Source organism: Synchiropus splendidus, chromosome 10, assembly GCF_027744825.2.
Source record: "Synchiropus splendidus isolate RoL2022-P1 chromosome 10, RoL_Sspl_1.0, whole genome shotgun sequence".
Lineage (NCBI taxonomy): Eukaryota > Metazoa > Chordata > Actinopteri > Syngnathiformes > Callionymidae > Synchiropus > Synchiropus splendidus.
The window spans coordinates 16,024,214-16,048,206 of record NC_071343.1 but is presented as its reverse complement, the minus strand read 5'-3'; the positions used below and the strand labels follow the sequence as shown (position 1 = coordinate 16,048,206).

Sequence of the window (23,993 nt, the reverse complement as noted above, 5' to 3'; positions counted from 1 at the left end):
GTGCATGTTCAGGACTGTTTTGAGATGAGGAAAGTCCAATGCATATACATTTATTTTTTTCTTTAATAGATAAGGCAAGGAAAACATCCCAGTTCCGCTGACACAAGTTATGTTTTGAAAGGCGAAGTTTACGGTTTTAAAACGACGTCACAGCGCGCGGTTCGTATAGTCAACTACAGCAGTTCATTTGCATCCAGTGGTGTGGGTGGGGCTGAGGCCGCTTGTGTGGGTGGAGCCTAACTAAGATGGCTGTCGGAACGGGGCGAGTGACGGAGGGACCATCGGATGGGATGTTTATCTGACGCTAACATGATGAACGACCGTCCGAACCGGGGAGTGGTTAGTTCGTTCGCTTCCCAGCTTCGACACAGCACAGTTCATAGCCGTTTTCTTTTCAATTTGGACGCCAGCGTTCCTGCTACTGCTCTGACATTGTGGAATTCTCTAGCTGCTAGTCGTTAGCAACCTGCCATCGCAGCTAGCAGGTACCAGAGGAAAACAGCAGCCCCGAACCAGAACGAGAACCCATGGTGAGTCATCAAGCTTACAGATGCCGACTGTTCCTCACAGTCTATGTCGGACTGAAAAGTGATTTGGTATGTGTTGCAAGCGAGCCCGGGAAGCCCGTTAGGTAGTGGAAGGCTCTGCTTGTTGTTGTTTGACACCTGGCTAATGTTCGACCCGGTTCAGATCATCAAATGACACCACTGCGTATTGCAAAGTTCCAAACTGGTGCGTTCGAGTTGAGTCCGTTTGAGACGACCTGACATGCCGCCAGGTTGCTGCAGAGCCCAAGCACCGCAGTGATTTGTTGCTCATCACCCCAGCAGCCAACACTCAGTTCGCCTCTTCACTATCAACGGGCTGTCACGATGGCTTCTGGCTACTTATCAATTCATATGGCCATAAAGTGTCTCACGATTTCCGTAAAAGAACTGTTGACAGACCCCTGGTATACCAGACACTTAAGTAAGACAATGTTCAACTTAACTATTTCAACGTGGTGATTCAGAATCAGAAAAACTTTCTCAATCCCAAGGAATAAATTGTGTTTGTATCGTGCTCTGTACACAACATATCACAATGAATTAAAAAGAAATAATATTATAAAGTGCAAAAAAAGTGATACAAAAGATCTTAGAAAAACAATGTGCAGCAAATACAGTGAGGAGCATGATTCCATAATCGCTCAATAACATTTAAATGTCCTCAAAGCTTTTTCCTCTCATACATAATAGGAAATGTATTGGCTGTTCTATTTATAAAAAGCCGTCTGCATTTCTGAATGTGCTGAAATCCCTTTAAAACTTTAACTTCAGCAGGTGGACTGTCTAAAATTATTGGTCAAGATGAATAAAATAATAATTAGAGGATATTACATTGTATATCTAATGTTGTTGACCCTGTGGCAGGGGATTTAATATGACTCACAGATCCTGCTTAAATGAGAAGAAAAAAAATGCTTCAACATCCAGATCTGTCGGCCTTTTAGGATTAGTTGGTTATCACACGAGTTAACAAAAAACACCATGGATTAGTGGTGTAACAGTCATTGTATTGAAAACCATCATAACTTCCCAAGTATTGCAGTTGCCTTCATGTGACAAGCACCTGGCAGGATTTGGAGTTAATGCTAAACCAAGTTAATCCTATGTTGCCATCTTTTTAACTCTGGAAAGAGCTTTTCATGGCTGTTGGACTTTGATATGAGCTTCGTCTTTGATCACAGTCCTTGTGAATATACCTCTACTTCCTGGAACTTGGGATTGAACTTTGATCTTCCTTACATGGTTTATAATGCTGAAGTATGTGACCTGAATGTTTCACCCTACTTAAGAGCCCTAAATATGTAACACAGTAAATCCAAATATCAGTATGTGAATTCTGCATGAAGACAACCTCAATAGTCTGGCAAAATTTACTGTAAACTACATCTATGAATATATGTTTTAAAAGTAGACTATCTTATAGTACTCTGACTCACTCTTAAAAATCTGGAGGAGATGCTTATAAAAAAATAATAATGTTGTAACCAAGAGCAAGAAGCACGCAAGAGTTGCCACCAACACATTTTCTTTTCGTCATTGATGTAGGATGTGAAGATATTCTTTTGTTTTTCCAGCCACCACCTGTTGCCAAGCATAACAACCTCTCACTATCAACTCTGGTGCAGGGGAGTGAGAGGTAGTTTTGGGCAAATGTGCCATGATCAGGAGAGAGCGTTGGCTAACCCCAGCTTGCATCTTATTCTTGTGGTTTGTCCATGTGTGCCATGTTTGTTACTGCTTCATTGCTTGAATTGTATGTGTGTACAAATAGCAACTTTTTAAAATCTGCATTGAAATTTCAGTGGGCCCATTGTGATGACATCATGAGGCTCATAATGCCACTGATCTATCGGTGAAACTCTATTTATTCTAGAATCTGTTTTCTGTATTTCAGGCAAAGTAGACTCTTTGGTAGATCTGATACTGGCGTGACGTGAAACCCCCCTAAATGTGACTGATATAAGGGCTGGTTAGGAGAGTGTTTAGCATTTGCAGAACCAGTCACAACTGCTGAGCCAGAGCTCACCACAGGCGCCACTGAAGATTGTTTGCTGAGTGACGGTGTAAACTGCTGTTTTCATGCAAACCCTGTAGTTGTAAAATGAGCTTGTTCTGACACACAATTCTGTCAATTTACTGCTCCGAGTTTGTAACCTGGATGCTTATATTGAAAGTAAGTATGTGGTGACATTTTTTCCTGTCAAATGTATGGTTTTTTTTAACGTTTAGAAACATTTTTATTTTGGACATTCAAGTTAAAGAGAGGACCAGTGCAGTTTCCTGTTGCAGCATAGATTGGAAAGCCTAACAATGTTAGTGATGGAGTAAAATCATCATAATAATTTTGTGTTTCTTTCACAGTGCAGCAGACCTGACTGGCTATGGAGTGGAGTTGTCTGCAGACTGGATGACAGGGTGTTGAAGGAGAACAAGGATTCACAGTTCTGAAGCTTTTCTTTGCTGTTCACTGACTCTCAGTGACACCACTTGTCCTTTCCTTTTTTCTTTGAGAAATCCATCTCTCCTTTATCCTCCTCTTCTCCTCCCCTCACCAGCTCCTTTGTTTTTATTTTCTAACTGTTGAAAACTCAAAGTTTGCCTGCCACCCACTACGTCCAAGATGAGCTGGCTGAGCAGGCTGAACCCCAGGGGTCCTGGAAGCCGGACAGGACGGAGTGCTCCGCTGTCCAGCCCATGCACTGCCGATCCTGAGACCTGCCTAATGGTGTTTGAGAACCACTGGAGACAGGTGAGTTCCTGTGATCCATTTTGTTTTCATTTGATAGGCCCCTATTCTAAACCAAACGCAGCACGAAACCACCCGCGCATTGCAGGAAACCGCAGCAGTGAACTTGTGGTTTATTTTATTCCACTGTATGTTCACTGGTGATACTCAAATATGTTAAGATGTGGACAAATTTAGCAAAGGTTTCCAGGTGAACACAGTCATCTATAGAAGGACACATGCATGCACGGCAATTATTATTTTTGTTTTGTGAGAGTGCAGATAATCAATTATAAACAATATAATAGCAGGTAGTAGCAAATCTCTGAACATCATTTGCACTGCATCTTATCATTATAAATATAAAAGTAGCAGAGCTGTAGTCTGAAACCAATGAGGAAAAAAAGAATGGATGGAAAAAATGGGAAATTAATCTGAAATTTGATGGTAGGACGAAGAACACAGGTGGGTAAAGTGCGACCTGGGGGCCAGATGCAGCCATTTGCCTGTTTTCATGCGGCCAGAGCAAAAGCAAAACTATTATTTGAATTCGAAATAAATAAATAAATAAAAATTATTGAGTAAATATTGAGTGCTTTTCTAAAAATCATACAAATAAGCATAACACATTTTAAGCATATAATGTCATGTCGTAGCCTCAATTTGCCCTGTTTAAAAATGTGTTTTGCATTGAACATTTTTCTTTTCATTTCTGTCCTTGTGGCTTTTTACTTGACTGCTCCTTACATCCCTGGAAAGAATTTGGCCTGGTCAGCAATTGATTGCCCACCCTTGACTTGGAATATTCTGACTCTTAAACTGTTTCACATGATGGTAAACACACACTGCCGCCTAACTACACTGACTGACTTGGTAACTGGTTCCTGTGATTTGAACAGTAACTTTCAGATAAACATTGAAGAGATAATAACAGAATCTCTTGTGTGATTTGAAGTTCAGTGATGGCCATAGTGTGTCTTCTCTCTGAGATTGCGATAGTTGCTCAGAAGGTTGATTGTCTGTCTCTTCGAATGAACTTTGATGCTAAAGAAACATTTCCTGTGCTGCCCTTTTGGGGTGCTTGTCAATGGACAAAGATTTCAGGACATGTGTCTGTCAAGGGAGCTTTCCTTCAGAGATGCACAGATCATTTTTGTTGATGCTCCCTTAGGGTTTAACCAACTAGTAATCCTGTGATGTATAAAAATACAATATTGACATACACATATTTAACACATTTTTTTGGTCTCAACAAACATTTGATAATTTAATTAAAGAACCTTTATGTTGTTTGTGTCTGAAGCTTAACAGAGCAAATGTACTGTGACTTTCCAGATTATTACTTGGATTCTTAATGCAAATAAGCATGTGTTACATCTTAAATGTGGGTGAAGTGGGATAACAGACAAGCTGAATGTCTGTTTTTGCTTTTTTTGTTGCTGGTTACTTTTTCTTAATGGAATTAATTGGGTAGATAAGAAATGGGATGGACATCATAAGCAGCAAAAAAAAAAAAAAAAAAAAATACATTTGTATGTATTTATTTGATGTCATTGGACTCATCTGCATAGATTGTAACATTTGTTTTTATTTTTCTCTCTTAAATCCTGATGTTGGTAGTGGCGGCATGTAAGTAGCAGAATAGAACCATCGATGCAGTGTTTGTCAGTTGAGCAAAAGAAAGCCGTGATGTCAAGTTTTTCAATGTATTTTAATCAACTAAAGGGACTGGACGATGATCTTTACTTCAGCGTTAAGTTAGCCTTACTTTGCTTTACTTATGTAGTACTACTGAGTCAAAAAGTGTTTTTGTGAAGTAAGAATTATCAAGCTTGTTTTCAATGTTAAAATTAATATGTACTAAATTACAGTGTTTGTACTCTTACTGTAATGCCAACACTGTTTGGTGAGGTTGGTGTTAGCTTTCTTATTTTGGTTTCCTTTCACAGTCTTGTAGGTCAGCTGTTCTCCGAATTATTATTATTATTTTCCAAACCAAAATCTAATGTAATTTTAGGTCTTCCGAGTGTTGGATCAGCATGACGCCTCTTCATCCAGCGATGACCTGATCGCAGTGAGGAATCACACCGATCAGATGCTGTGTCTGCTGGCGGAGGAGCGGCCCGCCGAAGACTTTGAGGGTTCTGCCAGTTTGCCACCGATGGGTCCCATCCTTGAGCTTGTGGTCACTGAGAACATTCTCGAGTGCCTTGTTCAGTGGCACCTGCGTCGCGGTCTTGACCCAGAGAGTCAGGGGGCGCTGCTGAAACTGTTCGAGATGCTCATTGGTCAGTCCCAGCAGCCCCTGCTACAGCACACTGCCGTCCTTCACCCACTGTTGCGGCTGCTGGGAACATGTGCCGACCCGGATTTGGGTTGTCCTTCGTCTTTGGAGAATAGTCTGGTTCTGCTGCTTAATCAGGTTTGATATTGTTTTGTCTGTGTTTATTTAATTATTTGCCATGCATTTAAAGGCTTTCAATCTTCTCAACGTAAAATATTATGATACAATAAAAGTATCTGAATACACTCTAAAAAGAAGAGTGACATTTTGTTTATCAAAAATAACCAGATATTTCAGAAGCTACTAACTGAAAACCTGCTTTATTTCTCTGCAGTACGGTGACTACAGTCTAAATTTAGTCGTGACCCATTTTCCCAGCGTGTCCATTGAAACCTTTCCTTTTTTTTAACCCCGTCTCAATTATTTGGTGATTTAAGTTCCATTTCTGTCATTTCCTTGACAGATATGCGTGTCCATGGCTCGGCAGCCTGTGGTTTTGGAGATGCTGTTCCGGGCAGCGCCGGCCCAGCAAGGTTCCACCAATCTATTGATCTTCTCCCTCCTTGTGCCATTTATACACCGAGATGGAGCGCTGGGACAGCAGGCCAGGGACGCACTCCTGCTGGTCATGGCAGCATCGGCGAGCAATGAAGCAGTGGCTCATTACATCACTGAAAACTCTTACTTCTGCCCAGTGAGTACATTTCCTTGCTTTGTTTGTTTGTTTACCATAAGGGTTTTTAGTCAACATTGATACATAAAAGATTATTCCGGTGCTTATGACCCCAACTTTGGTGACCAACAGTCCTTCTTAATGAAATTCTTTTTTTTTAATTTGTTATATAGATGCAACATATGTTATTAAGCATGAGCACTTAACCTGAAGGACTCTCAAACTCAAATGAAAACGGTTTTCATCTTAGTTGTAGGTGTGAAAATATGAGTGTTGCTTTTCTGTCAGCGATGGAGTGATGATAAGAAATGGAGAACCTGTACTTTATCAGAACTTGTCAGCCATGAACATGGCTTAGACTTCCTGTGTTTATAAAAAAAAATGCTCCTCACAAGAAACTGTATGATTAAATGCAAACATTTGCAACACAAAGTAGTTTGGAAACTCTGATGAAAGTTTAAGGCCGTTGGTGAGTGACTCAAATTGTCTCTGTCAGCTGTGGGTATGTGGGTGGCTTTGTGCTTGACTTGTGTATGAAAATATGTGTTTAAACGGAAAAAAAAACAAGAACTGAAACATGAAAATTAAGGTGCCGTAATTCCTGCACTATAAGCTGTTACTTTTGTCTCGCGGTCTGAACCCTATGTTTTACACAGCACTGTGGCTAATAGATGGATTTTACAGGCTAAAAGAGCATCATGCTGCCAAAATATTGAGCCTCGTCACATCAAATTGCTGAAATCACAGGCATTTTATTTACCTTAAAGCACTCAAAATGCTCTGTTTTTGCCTACGTGTCTGTAGCTCTGGCAACAGAATCTGATTTGCTGGAGAACCGGAGACAAGATGCAGCAGCTGAGACCGGCTGTGTTGTCGGAACTTCAGACACATGAGCGGAATCAGTGCATTTTGAACGCTTTAATGTAAATAAAACGTGTGAGGACTCAATTCAAGTTTCAAGTTCAAGTTCAGAACATTGCAGAGTTTGTTTCATGACCCTGTTTTAAAAACTAGTTTAGAAGTGATCATGCATTTTTTCCTTCTTCAATTTTTATTTGCAGTGCTACAAGTCCGGACTTTATGGTACCTGTCTTCCTTTAGTGACTTTGCTTTCTCTGCAGGTGTTGGCCACTGGCCTGAGTGCCCTTTACTCCTCCCTGCCCCGGAAGATTGAGGTCCGAGGTGATGACTGGCATGCTCTGCGGCGAGAAGATTGGATAGGCGTCTCGTCCCTTGTCTTGTTCATGAACTCTCTGGAGTTTTGCAATGCCGTGGTCCAGGTTGCTCACCCACTGGTCCGCACCCAGCTCCTGGACTATGTCCACAATGGCTTCCTGGTACCCGTCATGGGTCCCGCACTCCACAAGGTGAGAAGGAGCAGATGAGTTGATGGAGTCTGCAGTTGGTTTAGCCTGCAACGCTTCTGTGTGTGTGTTTCTAGTCGTCGGTGGACGAGATGATTGCCAGCACAGCATACCTGGATCTCTTCTTGCGCAGTGTGTCAGAGACGTCACTCCTTAAAACCTTCCTGCGCTTCATCCTCCTCCATCACCTTGACAACGACTCCATCCTCGACACCCTGGTCACACGCATCAGCAGCAATTCCAGGGTTTGTACATGTTTGGACACTATCTGTGACCAACACTGCGGAGTCTGACGTTTCAGAATTGTCTTCTATGTTTGGTCACTGCGCTTACAGCTTTGGATGAGCAAACACAATCTGACATTCAGTCCTCTGTACACTTGGATGAACGTGCCTGACCCAATTTCAGTGACACTCTCGTATATTATCCTCATAAGCTAGCAACAATTTGATTATTGAGTGTGTGTGCGCGTGTGTGTCTAGACGTAGCATTTCAGCTGCTGACCCTCTGCACTGAAGTATTGTCATTACACGGTTGTGACTTGTTTAACTCCAGTGTCATCCTTTTTAAAAAGATATCTTGAGTCATTATGTGTCTTGTGTGTGTGTGTGTTGCAGCTCTGCATGGTGTCTCTCAGCCTCTTCAGGACCCTCCTCTCCCTGAACTGTGAGGATATCATGCTGCAGCTTGTTCTCAGGTAATGCAGCAGGATATTATGGACTGTTTTTTTAATATGTTTAAGTTTTAAATATATTTTTAGATATAATTAAAATATGGTCACGTTTTTCCTCAAATTATATTCCATAAATACCATTAGTTGTGTGTATGTATTCGTCACTTTAAGTCTCTACATTGTGTCACTTCCTTTTTCCGGGTGATAGCATGTCGTCTCTGATAGCTGATTAGCATCTGATAACATCGACCTGTTTTCACTCCTTTAAGTTCACAAAATTGCCAGAAGCAGCATTGTGATTGTGACATTTAAACAAGCCAAGCAGTAAATATGGGGCCTGATGTAGTTACTACATTACACAATAAAATGGTGTACACAAAATGGCAGCTTCTTCTTATTTTCTCTGTTTTTCACTAACCATTTTCAGGATTCTGCCTTTTAATCCAGTGATATCAAACTTAATTTAAATAACGTTCTGTCTGATCTTTCACATTTGTGTTTTCATAAGAGATCCTTTCATCTTTCCCTTATTTCTGACCTATTGTGCCTTAAGATAACGACTATAGTTCTCATAATCTGAAATAATCCCATCTCCTGAATTGATGTCTCTGTCAGGGAAAGTCAAGACATCATGAAATAGATGAGTGTCTTGTGTTGTAGTTCTTCTTCTCCCTTCTTCCTTCCTCATCTTTTTTTACTATCAAGACATTTTTTGTCTTATTTATTTTTCATTCACACCACACCCGCATTCCCCTCAAATGTCTCAGAAATCAAATGGCATGAAAGTCAGTGAATTGTAATTCAAGCCGAATAATCCTAAACTAAAGATTTTCTCCTTTATGAAGAAGCCTCCCCAATTTCGTCGTGTCTTCCATTCTCTATGCTGCTGCTTTGTTTGTCTTATTGAGTTGTTGCCCGGTTGAGAGGTGCCCCTTATTTTTCTGCATGAAAAGGTGGCAATCCCAAAGACCTCATTCACTGCACTAATATGATGCAAGATTTATCAGTTATGTTATTATTATTATTTTTTTTCGGTGGGAATCATCAGGCCTGGAAAAAAAAACAAATTAAGGTGAAAAGCAAAACTCCTAGCTGGTTAAATGAATTTGGTTTTGTCTTATTACATTTTAGATTCTGTTACGCTGCTGAACACTTGGCATGCAAGTGGACTGCTCCCTGGAATATCAGTGGGAAGTCTGACAATTCTGACGGCACCACACTGGAATCTTTCACACTATTCAATCATTTACTATTGCCAAGTATGACTGAGCACTGACCTGAGCCGTGTCACATGACCCAGGCCAGGAAGTTGGCCTGAAGTACTGTCTTGGAAGGTGACACACAAGTACAACAAGTAGACTAGTAAAAGGCAGTAGTAGCGTCTGCTTATTGCTGTCCTCCTGATTTGGAACCAGACTATCCTTTTGTCAACTATAGTGACAGAATGAGTAGCTCTTAATAAAGGTGTTATGTGGTTTCACCAACAGGTATCTGCTGCCCTGCACCCACCTGATGCTGAGTCAGCGGCGTGCCATTCGAGAAACTGACATCTATGGCAAGTCTGCCAACAAGTTCTTGTCTCTCATTCCTGAATGTTGCCGGGTGAGTGTGGCGCCCTCTGCTGAGCGTGATGAGGACACTCCGTTTTGGGGCAAAGGTGAGCACAAACGTCATGATTGATGTGAAGCAGTTGTGATGCATGTTTTTATCCGCCCAAACACAGAATCTCCAGCCCTGCCCAGACCAAGCACACCGTCCCGCCTGGGCTTCTTTATCCGCCAACAGAGTAGCGGTGGACTGGGGGGGCCTTCAACCCCTACCAGCGTGGAGCCACTGCAGCCTGGGTCTTCCAGCCCTCACCCTCTGACTCATGACAGCCTGGCCCACCAGCAGGGTCAGCTGGACTGTCTGGAATGGGACTCTGGTTATCTGGAGTATCTGAAAGATGCCCGGCGAGGCGTCGAACTCTGCTCTTGGGCCTGCCGGGACTGGTCCGCACCATATGACGGAGATAATCCCTCAGCAAACACGGCACCCCTGCCTCCTCCTCCCCCAACGTCCAACGCTTCTCTGGCCATGTTCCCCGAGCACTTCTCACTGCAGCACGCAGGCGGCAGCCAAACCCCTCCTGGCCAACAGAGGGCGGCGATTGTCGCAGCCGCTCGATCGGAGTGGCCCAGCTCAGAGCGAGAGAGCGGGGAGTGGGATGTGACCATTGGGAACAACAACTGCATCAGCCTGACACCACGCTCGAAAAAGCGCAGCTTGCAGAGAGAGGAACTCCTGCCCAAGCCGGTTCCCCCTCTCATCCCTTCCTGTTTGCCTGACGCTTCGTCCGGCTCCCACCCAGCGCCCTCCGCCGCCCCTCACGTCCCAGCCACTGCCATCACCGTCAGCTACCAGGCCATGTACAATGGAGCGATGAGGCCGGACGACGGCTGCTCACACAGTCGAGATCGAGAGCTTGCGGTCAAGAAAGTGAAGCGGGACTTCGAGGAGACCCAGTTTTTGGATGAGAACGCGAATCGAAACGGAGCCATGGACACCTGCACTACCGTCTCACAGTCAGTGTTTACCAACAGTGACTCAAGCAATGCAACGTCTCATTGCACCAACCAGAAGGTGCCCCCTAGCCCGCCCTCCGACACACCAAACAGTGATACCTCACACGTGGTGCAGAGTGCACTCCCAGATCTTCCAGATGCCAATCACACACAACAGTCTGTAGAGAGTCTCATCGAGGAGCTGCTGGAACAAGCTCCGGGAGACCCTCAGCTCCCCGGAGACTCCAACGGTCAGGGCATCAGCATCGAAGCCTTCACGCAGGAGCTGAGCGAGCTGGAGAGCCGGGTGAAGGGGCGCGGCAGCTCTGCCGACCGGCAGGAGGAGGCCACAACAGAGTCCCAGGAGGAGGATCCCGCACTGCCCTGTGGCTCTGGAGCAAAGATGGACAGCGGCTCCAAAACAGAGTCTTCTGTGGCGAGTGTGTGTCGCCCTGCTACACCCGTGAATCAGCCGGCAGCTCAGCCCTACACAGGTACACCACCTCGTGTTTCACTGCCTGAGCAATGAAAGCATTCTTCATATATTCTCTCCTCCAGGTCCCTTTATGATGGTTCTGTTTGCCAAGCTGGAGAACATGCTCCAGAACTCGCTGTATGTCAACATCCTGCTGACGGGCATCGTGGCGCAGCTGGCCTGCTACCCACAGCCCCTCCTCCGCTCCTTCCTGCTCAACGCCAACATGGTCTTCCAACCAAGTGTGAAGTCTCTGATCCAGGTGAGGCAGCAAACATCCTGTTGTTGGGTCCCGATGTTTCTCCGGGTAACCGTGTATCCAAATCCCACCCAGGTCCTGGGCTCTGTGAAGAACCGCATCGATGCTTTCGCCGCCTCGCACGAAGAGTTTCCTGCCATGCTGAAGAAGGCGCAGCAGTACCTGGTGGCCCGGGGGAAAGTGGACTGGACCGACTCGCCTGCTGCTGTGCCTCCTCTGCGGCGCTCTGACTCACTAGGTGAGAGCCTTCCTCGTGTGAGGTCACGCACATCTTCGGTTTCGGTTTGTCTATGCCGTGACAGAAAAACCTGTCACAGTGTTAGTAGTGATGGGCTTGTGAGGCTTCATGAAACTGTGTCGCAATGTTCAGAGCCCACTAGATGGCACTCTTCAGATTCAAACAGCTATTTCAGTGAAACATTCCATCATTTTTAATCTGTGTCCGCCACCTTCTGAGCTGTGAAAATGAGGACCCTGTTTCATGAAGCCTTATCATAGGCAACGTTTAACTTATTTAAACGTTAGTTATCTTTAGTTGCATGTGAAACTATGACACGCAACTGTCTTAAGCATATGTTAAACTCAAGACCTGGGGGTCAAACTGGCTCACAAGTCATTCTGCATGTGCCAAAAGATGAGATCAAACTCCAAACTAATTTAAAGAGCACTCACTGTAAACTAACTTCCCAAAGAAGCACGTTGATGAAGATGAGTGCCCGAGCGTTGCCCTTGGCCTCAAGTGGAGATTCATGGTTTAAGCCGTCGTTCTTCCATTGCAGTGAAGAGTCGTAAGCCCTCGCTGGGTGACCTGATCCTGCGACACACCAACAGCCCAACTCGGGCTCGGAACGCTGCCCAGCTGGCTCTGGCACACGTGCGGGTGGGCGGCCACTCGCTGCACAGCGCCCTGTTTAAGGGCAGCGGAGGGGGCGGAGTCACCGGTCTGGAGAAGCAAGCCGAGGCGCTGCGGGTGAAGAACGCCGTCTACTGCGCCGTCATCTTCTCAGAGTTCCTGAAGGAGCTGGCGGCGCTGGCTCAAGAGCACGCGGTCAGCCTGCCCTTCCCTCAAAGTCCGGGGGCAGAGGAGTGAAACAAGCCAATTCTGCCTCCAAACAAAGGGAATACGAAACCTTTTCTACCAAAATGTTCTATGATGCAGGTCGACTGCAGACACATCTTGTACATATCCTGTAATATATTTACAATCAAATGTAGATTTACGGGGGTAGCTTGAGGTTTGTACATACACGTACCATGTGTCAAAGTGGTGAAGACTTCCGCGCCCATATTGGTGCTACACCTTTAAGTCAAAGGGAACGAAACACCTTATCCTCAAAAAAAAAAACAAAACAGGATTTCACCAAAATAATGAGACGTTCAAAGTGAGAAGGTAAGGAACAAGTCAGTCAGGGTGTTGTGGCGAGTGATAGTGAAGGATGCAATACTGCCATGAAGCTGCAGCTGCTGTCACATGACCATACAGGCAACGCCTTCAGTCTGCGTGTTCCGTGGCCTCAGACTCTGTCTTGAAACCAGGGTTTCAGTTGACTCTCTGGCGTCTGAGTCTTAGCTCCGTCACCTTTCTCTGTCTTGACTTCTACGCTACATTTTTTAAATGATTTTAAGGCATTATGTTTTAACACACTTCCTTGATTCAGATCAAAGCCAGTGATTGTTTTTATTTAACAGTTTCAAGTGAAGTCAAACGCTTCACCAGAAGAACCAGTGAAGTATTTGTGAGGCGTTTGCTGAATATCGATGTTTCTAAACATCAAAAGAGTACTACGTGCTGCTATTTTAATTTCAGCTCCTTCAATTGAACCAAGTACATGTGAGGACGGTTTGGAGGCCTCGGCCAAAATGTCACTCCCCGCCATCGCCATGAATCCTCGCATCACTGTGAATCTTCAGTTTGTTTTGTCAGGAAAGACTGCAGTGTTTACAGAACGTCTCCACGTCGGAGAGATTGCACACAACAAAGTTTTATTTCAGTCCATGCAGTTTTGGCTTCTTACATGAGATTTTGTTTTCCTTCCTTCAGTGTGCCAACCTTGACCTTCTGTGTACTGACACTGGTTCTCCTATGTCTTCAGTCGCTTATGAATCTCAATCCTAACTTGCGCCTGACTAACATGCAGGGTAGTGTTTTTTTTCTTTTCCTAAATGGAGAGGCGTGTCTACACGTCTGGCAGAACTGGATCATAGGTGACTATGGACATACATTTGAAGCAACCACTTTGCTTTCTGATAATACCGTCGCCATTGGTTTCCCCTCACGTCGAAGACACTGTAATCCGTGATTGTATGAATATATGACGTTGTGCAGTCATGCCTCAGAAATCTCAACGTAAATGGCCTCACTTTCACCCAAAAGGATAAGTTTGGCCTGATATTCATGGCTGTTATCTCCAGCTCCAGAGTTTTTCCACAATCGTTTTAGTCTGTTCCTAGCACAAGTTGTCAAAACCCAGGAGGAGGCTGGCTTTAATCGGCGCTACTGAGGATCAGACGCTTCAATTTTTGCAGAGGGTGGAGGAGATCACTTCAAAAAACAGATCTGCTAAATAAAATCTAGCTGTTTTTTCCTTGTCCTTGTTGCTGAGTCACAGTGCTTTTTGCAAAAGAAGCCGTTTTAGGTCCAACAGGTGAGATCAGGGAGGGAGGCAACATCCCACTGCTGCACCTCACCATCCGTGTTTTGCCTCAGAAATCACCATTTCTGTTGAGATTTGAAGCAGGTGACGAGAGCGTGAAGTCTTTTTTTTGTTATTGATATCATCTCAGAAAACACAGGACAATTTGAGTGGGGGTTATTTTAGACTCAATGGCAGTGGAGGTCTTTAATGTGCGCACAGGCTTATCCACCGCTTCATTACTCCACGAAGAAAGACAGGGACTCAGATTTTGAATTGAGTTGATTTGAAAAAAAAAAAAACTTTTTTATTCACGCTGCATTCAGTTTTTGAATCATCTCGATCGGCTCTATTTTAAGTATTTAAAACCTTGTGATGTACTTGTGTTTTTTTTTTTTTAATTTCAAATATTGGGTTTTGGTGTCTCTCCATCCACTCGTCCGGGTCTTTTGCAATTGAGTCCCTTCCTGTTGAATCTGTGCTTGAAGCCACCTGGTCAACGTTGTGCCAATTCCACTCCTCATTTGATCTCAACTGAGCTGCGATCTATGCAAACCTGCCCCAACACCGCCTGCATCAGCCTGCAGTGAAAAAAGAAAGAAAACGCGGAGAGAGCCGAGGGAGCGAAACTAGTCGAATGATGAATGTTGAAACAATATTTTTCTATACTTTGAGATCACATGGTCACACAAAGGAGGAGATTAATCGGTGGGATTAACACTACAATGAGAATGTTTGTATTAATTTATAAAAGTCTTTGCCAGAGCAATATCACTGGTGTCCTGTCTCTTTATTGATGCACCTCACTGAGTGATGCATTTTGGGACTTGTCTCTGAACATGTTTATCTCCTAGTCTCACTTGCACATTCATGTTGTAGCTGTGCTTGTGAGATGACGTAAACAAAGCTAACATGATGCTCAATATTTATTGAAGAAAAGATCAATCAGCAGAGATGAGAAATAAATGAGAACATTACGTTTCTAAATCTTGGTTGAGTTAATCCAGGAGGAAAGTGACTTCAATCATGGGCAAAGGTTGCGACAACGCCATTGTGGGCTTTATTTCAAGGTCATGGAACACACGTAGGAGAACTTCTTCTCGCATTTCTGGTCCTTCCAGTAGGTACCTGAAGGGGGCAGCAAGAGCACACCCTTAGCGTTGGCAGGGATGTGTCTCTGAATGGACTTCTTCTTATAGAATTCTTATAAAATGTAAATTATATATGTGTGTGTGTAATATTTTATTATTATTTTTTTTTTTGAGTGGCGATTTTTAGAGGCTTTTTCTCACCGATCAAGTTGAACAGCAGACACTGCTCTAACTTGTTCTTCTTCACTTTCTTTGCCCAAGGATAGTTGTAGAATCTGGCTCCATCACTCCACAGCCAGATCCCCTCCTAGAAGAGAAAAACAGTCAACTCACAAACGTTTTGTGTTGAGTTTCTGGACTGTTTTCATTGTTTAATAGTTGTGCTGTTTCACCTGAAGCAGCAATGGCAGGAAACAGCCACCTGCACAGTACTTATTCCTTTGAGTTTACATCATAACTCTCTTCATGCGGATCACTGTCTCTGAATGTTTCGAGGTACTGAGCCGTTGGTATGATCCATTAGCTTTTTCTTGTACAGTACATTCCTCTCTGTTGACCATAAACATGGCACATAATGCATTGCGAAATCACGGGACCTTTCAATGGCTTTTCTCCTCTCAAACTTGATACTTGAGAGCTACATGGAACTTTTAGGCATTTGTTTTGTTGGCCAAGGAGGGATCATGCAGTTCAACAGTGTTCACAGGTGAAAGGTCACATGACAGTGTGTTTGAGTAAGTGGGCGAATAAATCTGACTCACACTCGCGCTGTCGAAGCCGCCGATCCAGATGGGTTTGTTGGAGTACGTCACTCTGTTCACCATCTTTTTGACAAACCTGTTCTCTACGGTTCCTCTGATGGAGGCCAGGTTTCCTCCAAGTCTGATGCAGGCTTTCTGAAGTCGGAACACACGCGTGTTAATCGAGGATGCAGGTCAACAAATTCACTAGATGGCACTGTCTGCTGAGTAATGTTTGACTGTCAATGAAGCCTCACATCATTTCTAAACTAAGAGAGCCTCCTTGTGAAAAGTACCTCTGCATCGGTCCAGCTCTTTGGCCTGCGATGGTACATGAAGCAGCGGTTCCACAAGCGAGTCCACCCAGCAGGGCAGCAGGAGGCTGCAACAAGCACGGAACTGCTCACTTCCAATGTCCACCAACATCCAGCCATTCATCTCATTGACAGAGACCAAGATGAGTAAAGATGATTGTTATAATGAATGTTTATATACTGACGTTTATATATGGGCCAAGGATAGTAGTGTGGATAGTAAGGATTGATCTTCCTGTCAGGCGGTGCCAAGTCAGACGTCTCACCAGGATTGCCTGGCTTCGGCTTCACAGCACCTTTCAGTACCTGGAACGCACCAAAACACCCTAATTTCTCTGTTTTCAATACTAATATGATCCGGTGCCAGACATCTTCTCATATAATTTAAAATATGTTAGTTATGGTTTCATTTTTCATTTCATATTCAACTCAAAAATGTATTTATTTCACCAGTTTTATATTATTATTTTTTTAATTTTATTGTATTATTATTTTCATATTTTCCACACACAAGTGGTGCTATTCATCCTTCAGTCAGATACGCCCAACACCAGCTATACGTTTCTCTTGCACCTTCAAAGAAGAGTCTCGCCCACCGTCAACACCCTGAATCAAGCTGTTTGATAAAGAACGTTTACTTACACCAGTGCTTCCAGCGATGGAGGTCACAGGCAAAACTGCACAGCACAGGCAGGTGAGCAGAAGCAGGTGAGACAGTGCCATCTGGAAACACACACATCCTGGTCAGCACCTTATAAATGTGTGTTTTTGATCACACACATTTATAAGGTGCTGTGATCAAAGTAAACTTTAGAGAGTTTCCTGTCTGCGTCCTTCTCTCAGTGCAGTGACGGGGTGGTGAGGCTTCATGAAACAGCGTCCTCATTTTCAGAATCCACTAGATGGCACTGTCTTTGGACTTGTAGTATTGTAGTATTCCGGTTCCGGATTGAAGTGTGTTATTTTCATCCTCAAGTTGAAGTTTACGGCCATAAATTTAGATTAAATATAAGTTTCATGTGTTAGTTGTCAATGAATGTGTTGATAATGACAAGAACAAATTCAAGCGAATCGCAGTTTACGATCGGTCAAAAAAAGTTTCTAACAAGGCCTAAATGTGGCTCGGCGCCACTGCGTCGCCACTGCGTTTCCCTCTTCACTTGGCCCATCACCTTTGAAAGTTTGACTTGGTTTAGCTCATGGTGTTTCCGCCTCCCCTCACAATTGCATGTCAGTCGACATTGTAGCATTAGATTCTGCCTTCTCTTTCGTTGGCTTTGTTTGTTACCGACAGCTGAAATATAGAAATGAAATAATAATATAGAGCCACCAACTATCAGCCGAGCGAAGTGAAGTGGAGTCAGAATGATCTTGAGTCAGTCTTACCTTGACTGGTGCAGAGGCGTCCAAAGTTTCTCCGTCCGACTCGATGAGTGACGAGGGATTCTGCAGCTTAAATAGTGGCTCTGGCTGCTGAAGAATGTGGCCAGCAAACCACCAGGGATGGCACCTAACACACCTGGTTTTGGCAGAGCGGAAGACGGTAGAGGACAAACACCATTTGAAAATATAATTGTGCAGACTCATCTATGGTTAAGTGGAGAATAGCACGCTAGTATTTAAATTTTATTAATTGCATCTATTAAATAATTTCAACCACCACAGAACCTGTTTAAATGTTTAAAGCGTCACTAAAAAGTGCAAATAGGTTGGTGAAAGGCCCTTCATTCACTTGTCCTTTAACTACAATAACATGAAAGCAAATAAAAAATTAAACAATACTTTTGAGAAAAATGGTAACTGGTATGTTGTGCTAATGACATATATGAAAGTTAATGTTGCAGTCAATGATATATTTACATTGTAGGAGACAAGCTTGGACTGAGGAAACAAGGCAGTGGCAGTGAGGACAGACCCACTGCATCCTTCTTTGAACTAACTCTTCTACCTGGGTCATCCCAGGAAACCAGTCCTGGTAGAGTCTGCATCAAAATATATGTGTGTTTTTAATTTTTTCCCAGTGTCCCGCAAGTGTTTGCACTCAACTTCTTCATTTGAAAATTTACATAAAATTTAAAAACATTTTCAACTGACACTTGACTCACAAGACAAAGGAGATTGTGCTGGGAAGCATTTTTGCAGGCCATATATATGTGTCTACCCAGAAATGGCTATAACTAGATGATTTATTTATCTTTATTTTTATTTATTTATTTATTTATTTTTATTAAAAAAGGGAACTGACACCTGCTCTGGTATTATTGGCTGAATTCCTAAAAAACTAAAAAGAACTCCAACAACATATCAACCCTTGGGCAACATTTCCAACTGTAAAATTGTCATTTTCTTTTGGCAAAAAAGCTTGTAGTCTTGTGGTACTACACTTGATAATGTTTCTTCTCCAGGCCCACTAGAGGGCGCTCTTTTATCAATAGTCTACAGGGCAGTGGTGGGCTATTCAATTTCCTCCCTACTGTATACCGTGATAGTGATGGGCTGACGGGGTTTCAAGGAGCAGTGTCCATAAGCCCACTGGATGGCACTCTCTACAACCATTTCAGGGAAATTCACTCATCATTTTTCAACCGAGAGCACCACCGACGGAGCTCTGAAAACAAGGACCCTGTTTCATGAAGCCCTATTTGGCCATCACTTGCTGTCACGCCTAAAGATCGGACATATATATTTTTAAATGTAATGTCTAAAAGACAGCAGAAAAAGGACATGAAATATAATCATAGCATGATGTTATGCACTAAAAATATGTTCTTTGATAAGACAGTGTACATGTTATTTGACTGTATACCCACTATTAAAAGTAAAAAAACATAAAAGAAAAACCCTGAGAGTTTGGCAGATCTTTTCAAGTTGTGAATATCTTGAAACTTGGGTGAAACACTGTGATAAAGGAACTTTTTAAAGGTATTTATTTTTAAATATGTTATTATTCGTCTTTGCGAGACAAAAGCTAAAATAAAAATAACAACTCAGTGGCTATTTCAAATTTGAACTGTAATGAATGTTGAAAAACATAGATTGGCTTCTGCTGTACTGATCATGAGGGCCACATATAAACAGACACTTTGCCCAGCTGAAGTTTCACTGGTGGCTCAAACAGCAGCCTCACCAATGTGCTATAAACAAATGAGGAGACTCGCCATTAAAATAAACCGGATCAACAAGAAGCGCTGCATCACATCACATCTGGAAAGTGTCCAGTCTGAGCCGGCAACATTCAAATGCACTTCTTAATTTGACTAAGACACTTTATTGGCAGACACATTATAAGCAATGAAACATTTAAATGCTGGACCTAAGGAAGATGGATCTATACCTGTCCTGCAGAGAGCAAAGCATACATGAAGCATCGACACACAACACGACATGGCTGGAGGTTAGGGGCTGGTGAGGCTTAAAAACGCTTAAAGAAAGAGTCCCCGTTTTCAGAGCGCTGCACGTGGAGCTTAAAAATTACGTGAGGTTTCATCGAAGCAGCGAAGAAAATGAACTCAACTTCATGGAAAAAGTCTGCATTTTATTACCATGAGACTCATCACTGACTGACTGAATAACTGCTCCTCCATCAGAGGTTCAGGAATGAAGGGACCCATCAACAAACTCAAGGGGATAATTGAGTTGGTATTTGTTTTAATGACTCCATAAATGAAACGCAGGTGAAGTTACACCCTTGTGCTCCACATACCACAGCCGTCTGGTGGAGTATATAAAGAGCCGAGTCACCTGAGACAGTCACCAGTCGACCTTCGTCTTGCTCTACATCCCTGGGAGACAGAACCAGTGAAGGTGAGGACTCACTCACAGAGAAGGGTTTAGAAAGAGAACATGCCGTCTCAGTTTATCCCTGTTCACTCCTTCATCCTCACGCTGGAGATGTTCCATGTCTTTTCCAGATGTCCTCCTCGTCTCTGCTGCTCCTGCTGGCCTGCCTGTGCTGTGCAGTTTTGTCTGCCACCTCCGTGAGTCTTCTCAGGTCCACTGTGGTGCTCTGATGTGTGTCCATGTTGGGACTCTGATCCAGAGTGTGACTGAACTGTGTGATGTGTTGCTGTATTTCTCATTGTTTTGTGTTGACAGTGCTGCTGTGAGGAGAAGCCTGAACAACCAGGTCTGTAGCTGGATCTGTCCATCAGTTATTGGGTCTCTAACCATCAGGACTCAACAGTTCAGTCTCACAAGTGTTGTTTCTGTGATCCAGTTCGATGCTGCCGGAACGGATGGACCCAGTTTAAGGGCCGCTGCTTCATGTACCACCACTCCAGGAAGGACTGGGTTAGCGCAGAGGTACGAGCCCTGTTTGTCACTTGCTACATCAACACCTGTGTAGCCAGAGATCATCTGCTGAGTCATCACTTCCTCTCCTCTCAGAAACACTGTCAGTCCCTGGGAGGAAACCTGGCTTCCATCCTCAAAGCAGGGGAGCATTTCTTTGTGCGACACATGATCCACAGAGTGACCGGCTACTACAACCGGGCCTGGATCGGAGGACATGACACCGTGCAGGTGAGAAGTCGGGATCTTGCTGGCTCATGATCCATCATCTACAGAGGAGATGGACTGACTTGTCTCTTCCAGGAGGGGGTCTGGCTGTGGGCTGATGGGAGCCCATGCATCTACAAGCGCTGGGCCAATAATGAACCCAACAACTACAAACATGAGCACTGCATGGAGATGAACTGGAATGGTGAGATACTTGAGGTTGTTCAGTGGAAGCTGGAGACTCTCATCTCTAAACTGTTTAGAGCAGAGTTGAGGAGAATCCTGGAATGTACTGACCTTTGTCTTCTGGTAGCCTTCAACCTGAGGTTCTCAGTCTGACTCTCTCTTCTTACCGCCCCCTGCAGGAAACTACTGGAACGACCGCAAATGCTCCTCCAAAATGTCATTCGTCTGCTCCATGGACCTGTGAAGCATCTGAAGCCTCCACCATGACTCTCTATGTTTATCACTTCTGAATTAAATCTCAGGGTGAACACTGATCATTTTTATATTCTGGTATGTGGTGTATCACTTCTATTACAAGATGTTGTTATTTTAACTCAAATAAAACCATGAGCTTTCACATGATCTGAGCAGTGTTGCATTGACACAAAAATTACTTCTGACTATGAATGAAACTGTCAATAAAACAGGGTGAGCTTTGACCTATTTATCTGGCACTGGCCTGAACATTGAGTTCTTCACACACACATGACATAAACAGAAGACGCCTGAATGGAATATCTACACACTTGTTTACATTCGTGCACATGGATGTGAATTTGATACAGTCATGAACGTACCAGTGAAAGCAGGAGTCATGAGGGGAACACTGGACAATCCATGCCATCGTCATTTGAAGCTGAAGAAACTGGACTCTTTAATATGATCATGAAATGAAAGCAAGGGTCGGGATAAGATGCATCAAGTTTGGGCTCAATCTGTTGGGTTGTTTTGTGAGGGAAAGACTGTTTTTGATTGGTTCAGTTGGTGGAAATTTTCACCCATCCACCTTATGCCATCAAAGCACGCAATACAGTCCTTCATTTGTGGGTAAATCTGTGTGTCATCTGCATAAAGGTCTGGATTTGTTCTTTAAGATAAACAGATATAGTCCACTGTTCTGGTAGCATTACTTCTTTGGGAGTTGTTTTAAAGGAAGTTGAGTTCAGTTGAGATTTTTTCCCTCCAAAAGTTTGATGGATGAAACTAGTCTTTCATCAACACACAAACAATTGCCATGCTGTGTGTGTTGTTAATCCATTTTTACATTTTCACAATTTGCTTTTGTCTACTTTGAGGGACTTGTCAAATGGTTAACCAGAAAAGCACTCAGTGAGTGGAAAGCTCCAGAATCCAGCTTCACTCCACCCCATCACAATTGCCTGTTTACCCTGTTTACGAAGTATCTTTTTTAAAAAAAAATGCTAGATCAAACTGCCACTCTGGCACAAATGCTGAACGTGTCTGATCCCAAATTCCTGAATTCAGACAGTGATCCGGATCCTTGACTGGAAACCTGAGAAGCCCCTGGACGTATGTCAACCACCGGTACCATCATGTCTGACTGACAATTCAATATCCCAGTCAGGCAGGACTTGGGGGGTGTCCGGATTTTTACAGTTTCAAAAGATGTGAGATGCCATTGTAAGAGTTGTTTGAAGACTAGAGAGTGGGAAATCTCATAGGAAAATGAGAACACTGTTTCAGGAAGCCTCACAAGGCCATTTGTAGCGACAGGGTTCCAAAAAAACAAACGAAAATACACAAACTTAAAAGTGAAGGACAGGCAAAGGTGAAGCACAAGAAGGGAGAGTTTACATCACGTCCAAGACATGATAAGTCACCTTTCTACTGTACTTTTAATTGTCCAGCTCAGAACTCAAAGTGCCAGAGATGTGAAAGTGTGGACATTATAGGAAAGTATGTTGTTCAGCTGGTACAGTAAACAAGGTGTCAGAAGACAGGAGAAGACCCATGGATGGCTGACATCATCATAAGAGACTCTTAAGTAACTTAAAATAGATACAGGGGCCGATGTCACTGCAGTCTCTGAACAGCAGCGCAACCGACTTGTTCACGGAGATCAGACGCATGAGGAGGCTAAGATGCTACTCTTTGGTCCAGTTGGAAGGAAACTAACTGTTCTGGGCTCAGCCACAGAAACTGTTGAGCAGGCCTGCTTCTTTCAAACAGGTTTCAATGGTGAGATTCCCTCACCACTGGTAGAGACGAACATTGCGGTTTTTGGCATGTTTTTCATGGAAGAATCCTGAAAGAAACATCACAATGACTGAAGGCCGTTGCTTGAGGAACTCATGTTGCACCTTTGTTTGACGAAAAAAATGGCATTTTATTATCACCAATTCTGTAAATGTCAAAACGTTCCGCTTTGCTTCATTCTCAAACGTGCAGTCAATATAAAGTTTTATAATCTGGATCCGTCGGTCTCGCAGCTGCTTCCGCCTCTCGCTGGATCCTGCCTCTCCTCACTGGCCGCATGACGGGGCTCCGTCTCTGATGTGGAATGACAGATGCTTCTAGAGTCGCCTTTGCAAGTATAAGCTGGCAGGTGTTGTGTGTATTGTCATCTGTGATCACGTTTTTCGCTGTTTCTCCACAGCTTTTCCTCAAAAACAAATAAAGAGGGGGATGTGAGGGAGGTGAGGATGGACTGGATGATGGCCGTGTAGAACTCCACCAGCAACTTCGTCGGCAGTCGTAGTTTTCGTAGCTGCCTCCAGAAGAATATTCTCTGCTGGGCCTTCCAGATGAGGGACCTGATGGTTGGCTCCCATTTGAGGTCCTCAGTCATTGTGGTTCCCAGGAAGCAGAAGGAGTCTACAATAGGAATAGGTAAACCAGCCAACATGAGAGGGGACAGAGAAACTGTTACTCTCCTCAAGTCTATGACCATCTCCACTGTCTTCTGGACGTTGAGCTCCAGGTTGTTGTGGCTGCACCAGGACACCAGCCGCTCCACCTCCCTCCTGTAAGCCGACTCATCTCCATCTGAGATGAGCCCGATGATGGTGGTGTCATCCGCAAACTTGATCAGCTTCACGGACTTGTGGCTGGAGGTGCAACAGTTAGTGTACAGGGAGGAGAGCCATGGAGAGATTAACTATAAAGATGTGTTTTTTTTTCCAATTCTTTCAAATTGTTACAGCACCA

At 43.7% G+C, this 23,993-nt stretch overlaps 3 protein-coding genes across 3 annotated transcripts; 2 read left to right on the top strand and 1 right to left on the bottom strand.

Moving 5' to 3' along the window:
- Nucleotides 1-234: 234 nt before the first annotated feature.
- fhip1b (FHF complex subunit HOOK interacting protein 1B) lies at nucleotides 235-14,961 on the top strand. The gene is made up of 12 exons (XM_053877592.1): nucleotides 235-530; nucleotides 2,910-3,297; nucleotides 5,291-5,695; nucleotides 6,021-6,251; nucleotides 7,352-7,597; nucleotides 7,672-7,839; nucleotides 8,212-8,291; nucleotides 9,755-9,924; nucleotides 9,991-11,304; nucleotides 11,369-11,547; nucleotides 11,620-11,782; nucleotides 12,324-14,961. Exons 2-12 carry the CDS (start codon nucleotides 3,169-3,171, stop codon nucleotides 12,632-12,634), a joined length of 3,396 nt encoding a protein of 1,131 aa, XP_053733567.1. The 5' UTR covers nucleotides 235-530; nucleotides 2,910-3,168; the 3' UTR covers nucleotides 12,635-14,961.
- Nucleotides 14,962-15,237: 276 nt separating this feature from the next.
- LOC128766285 (galactose-specific lectin nattectin-like) lies at nucleotides 15,238-16,442 on the bottom strand. Its single transcript, XM_053877807.1, has 5 exons — nucleotides 16,433-16,442; nucleotides 16,305-16,390; nucleotides 16,030-16,164; nucleotides 15,470-15,575; nucleotides 15,238-15,305 (listed from the first exon to the last, which is right to left on the bottom strand). Exons 1-5 carry the CDS (start codon nucleotides 16,440-16,442, stop codon nucleotides 15,238-15,240), a joined length of 405 nt encoding a protein of 134 aa, XP_053733782.1.
- Nucleotides 16,443-20,233: 3,791 nt separating this feature from the next.
- Nucleotides 20,234-21,249, top strand: LOC128766284 (galactose-specific lectin nattectin-like). Its single transcript, XM_053877806.1, has 5 exons — nucleotides 20,234-20,299; nucleotides 20,496-20,624; nucleotides 20,709-20,843; nucleotides 20,916-21,024; nucleotides 21,185-21,249. The coding sequence occupies exons 1-5, from the start codon at nucleotides 20,234-20,236 to the stop codon at nucleotides 21,247-21,249; spliced, it is 504 nt and encodes a 167-aa protein (XP_053733781.1).
- The last annotated feature ends 2,744 nt before the right edge of the window (nucleotides 21,250-23,993 follow it).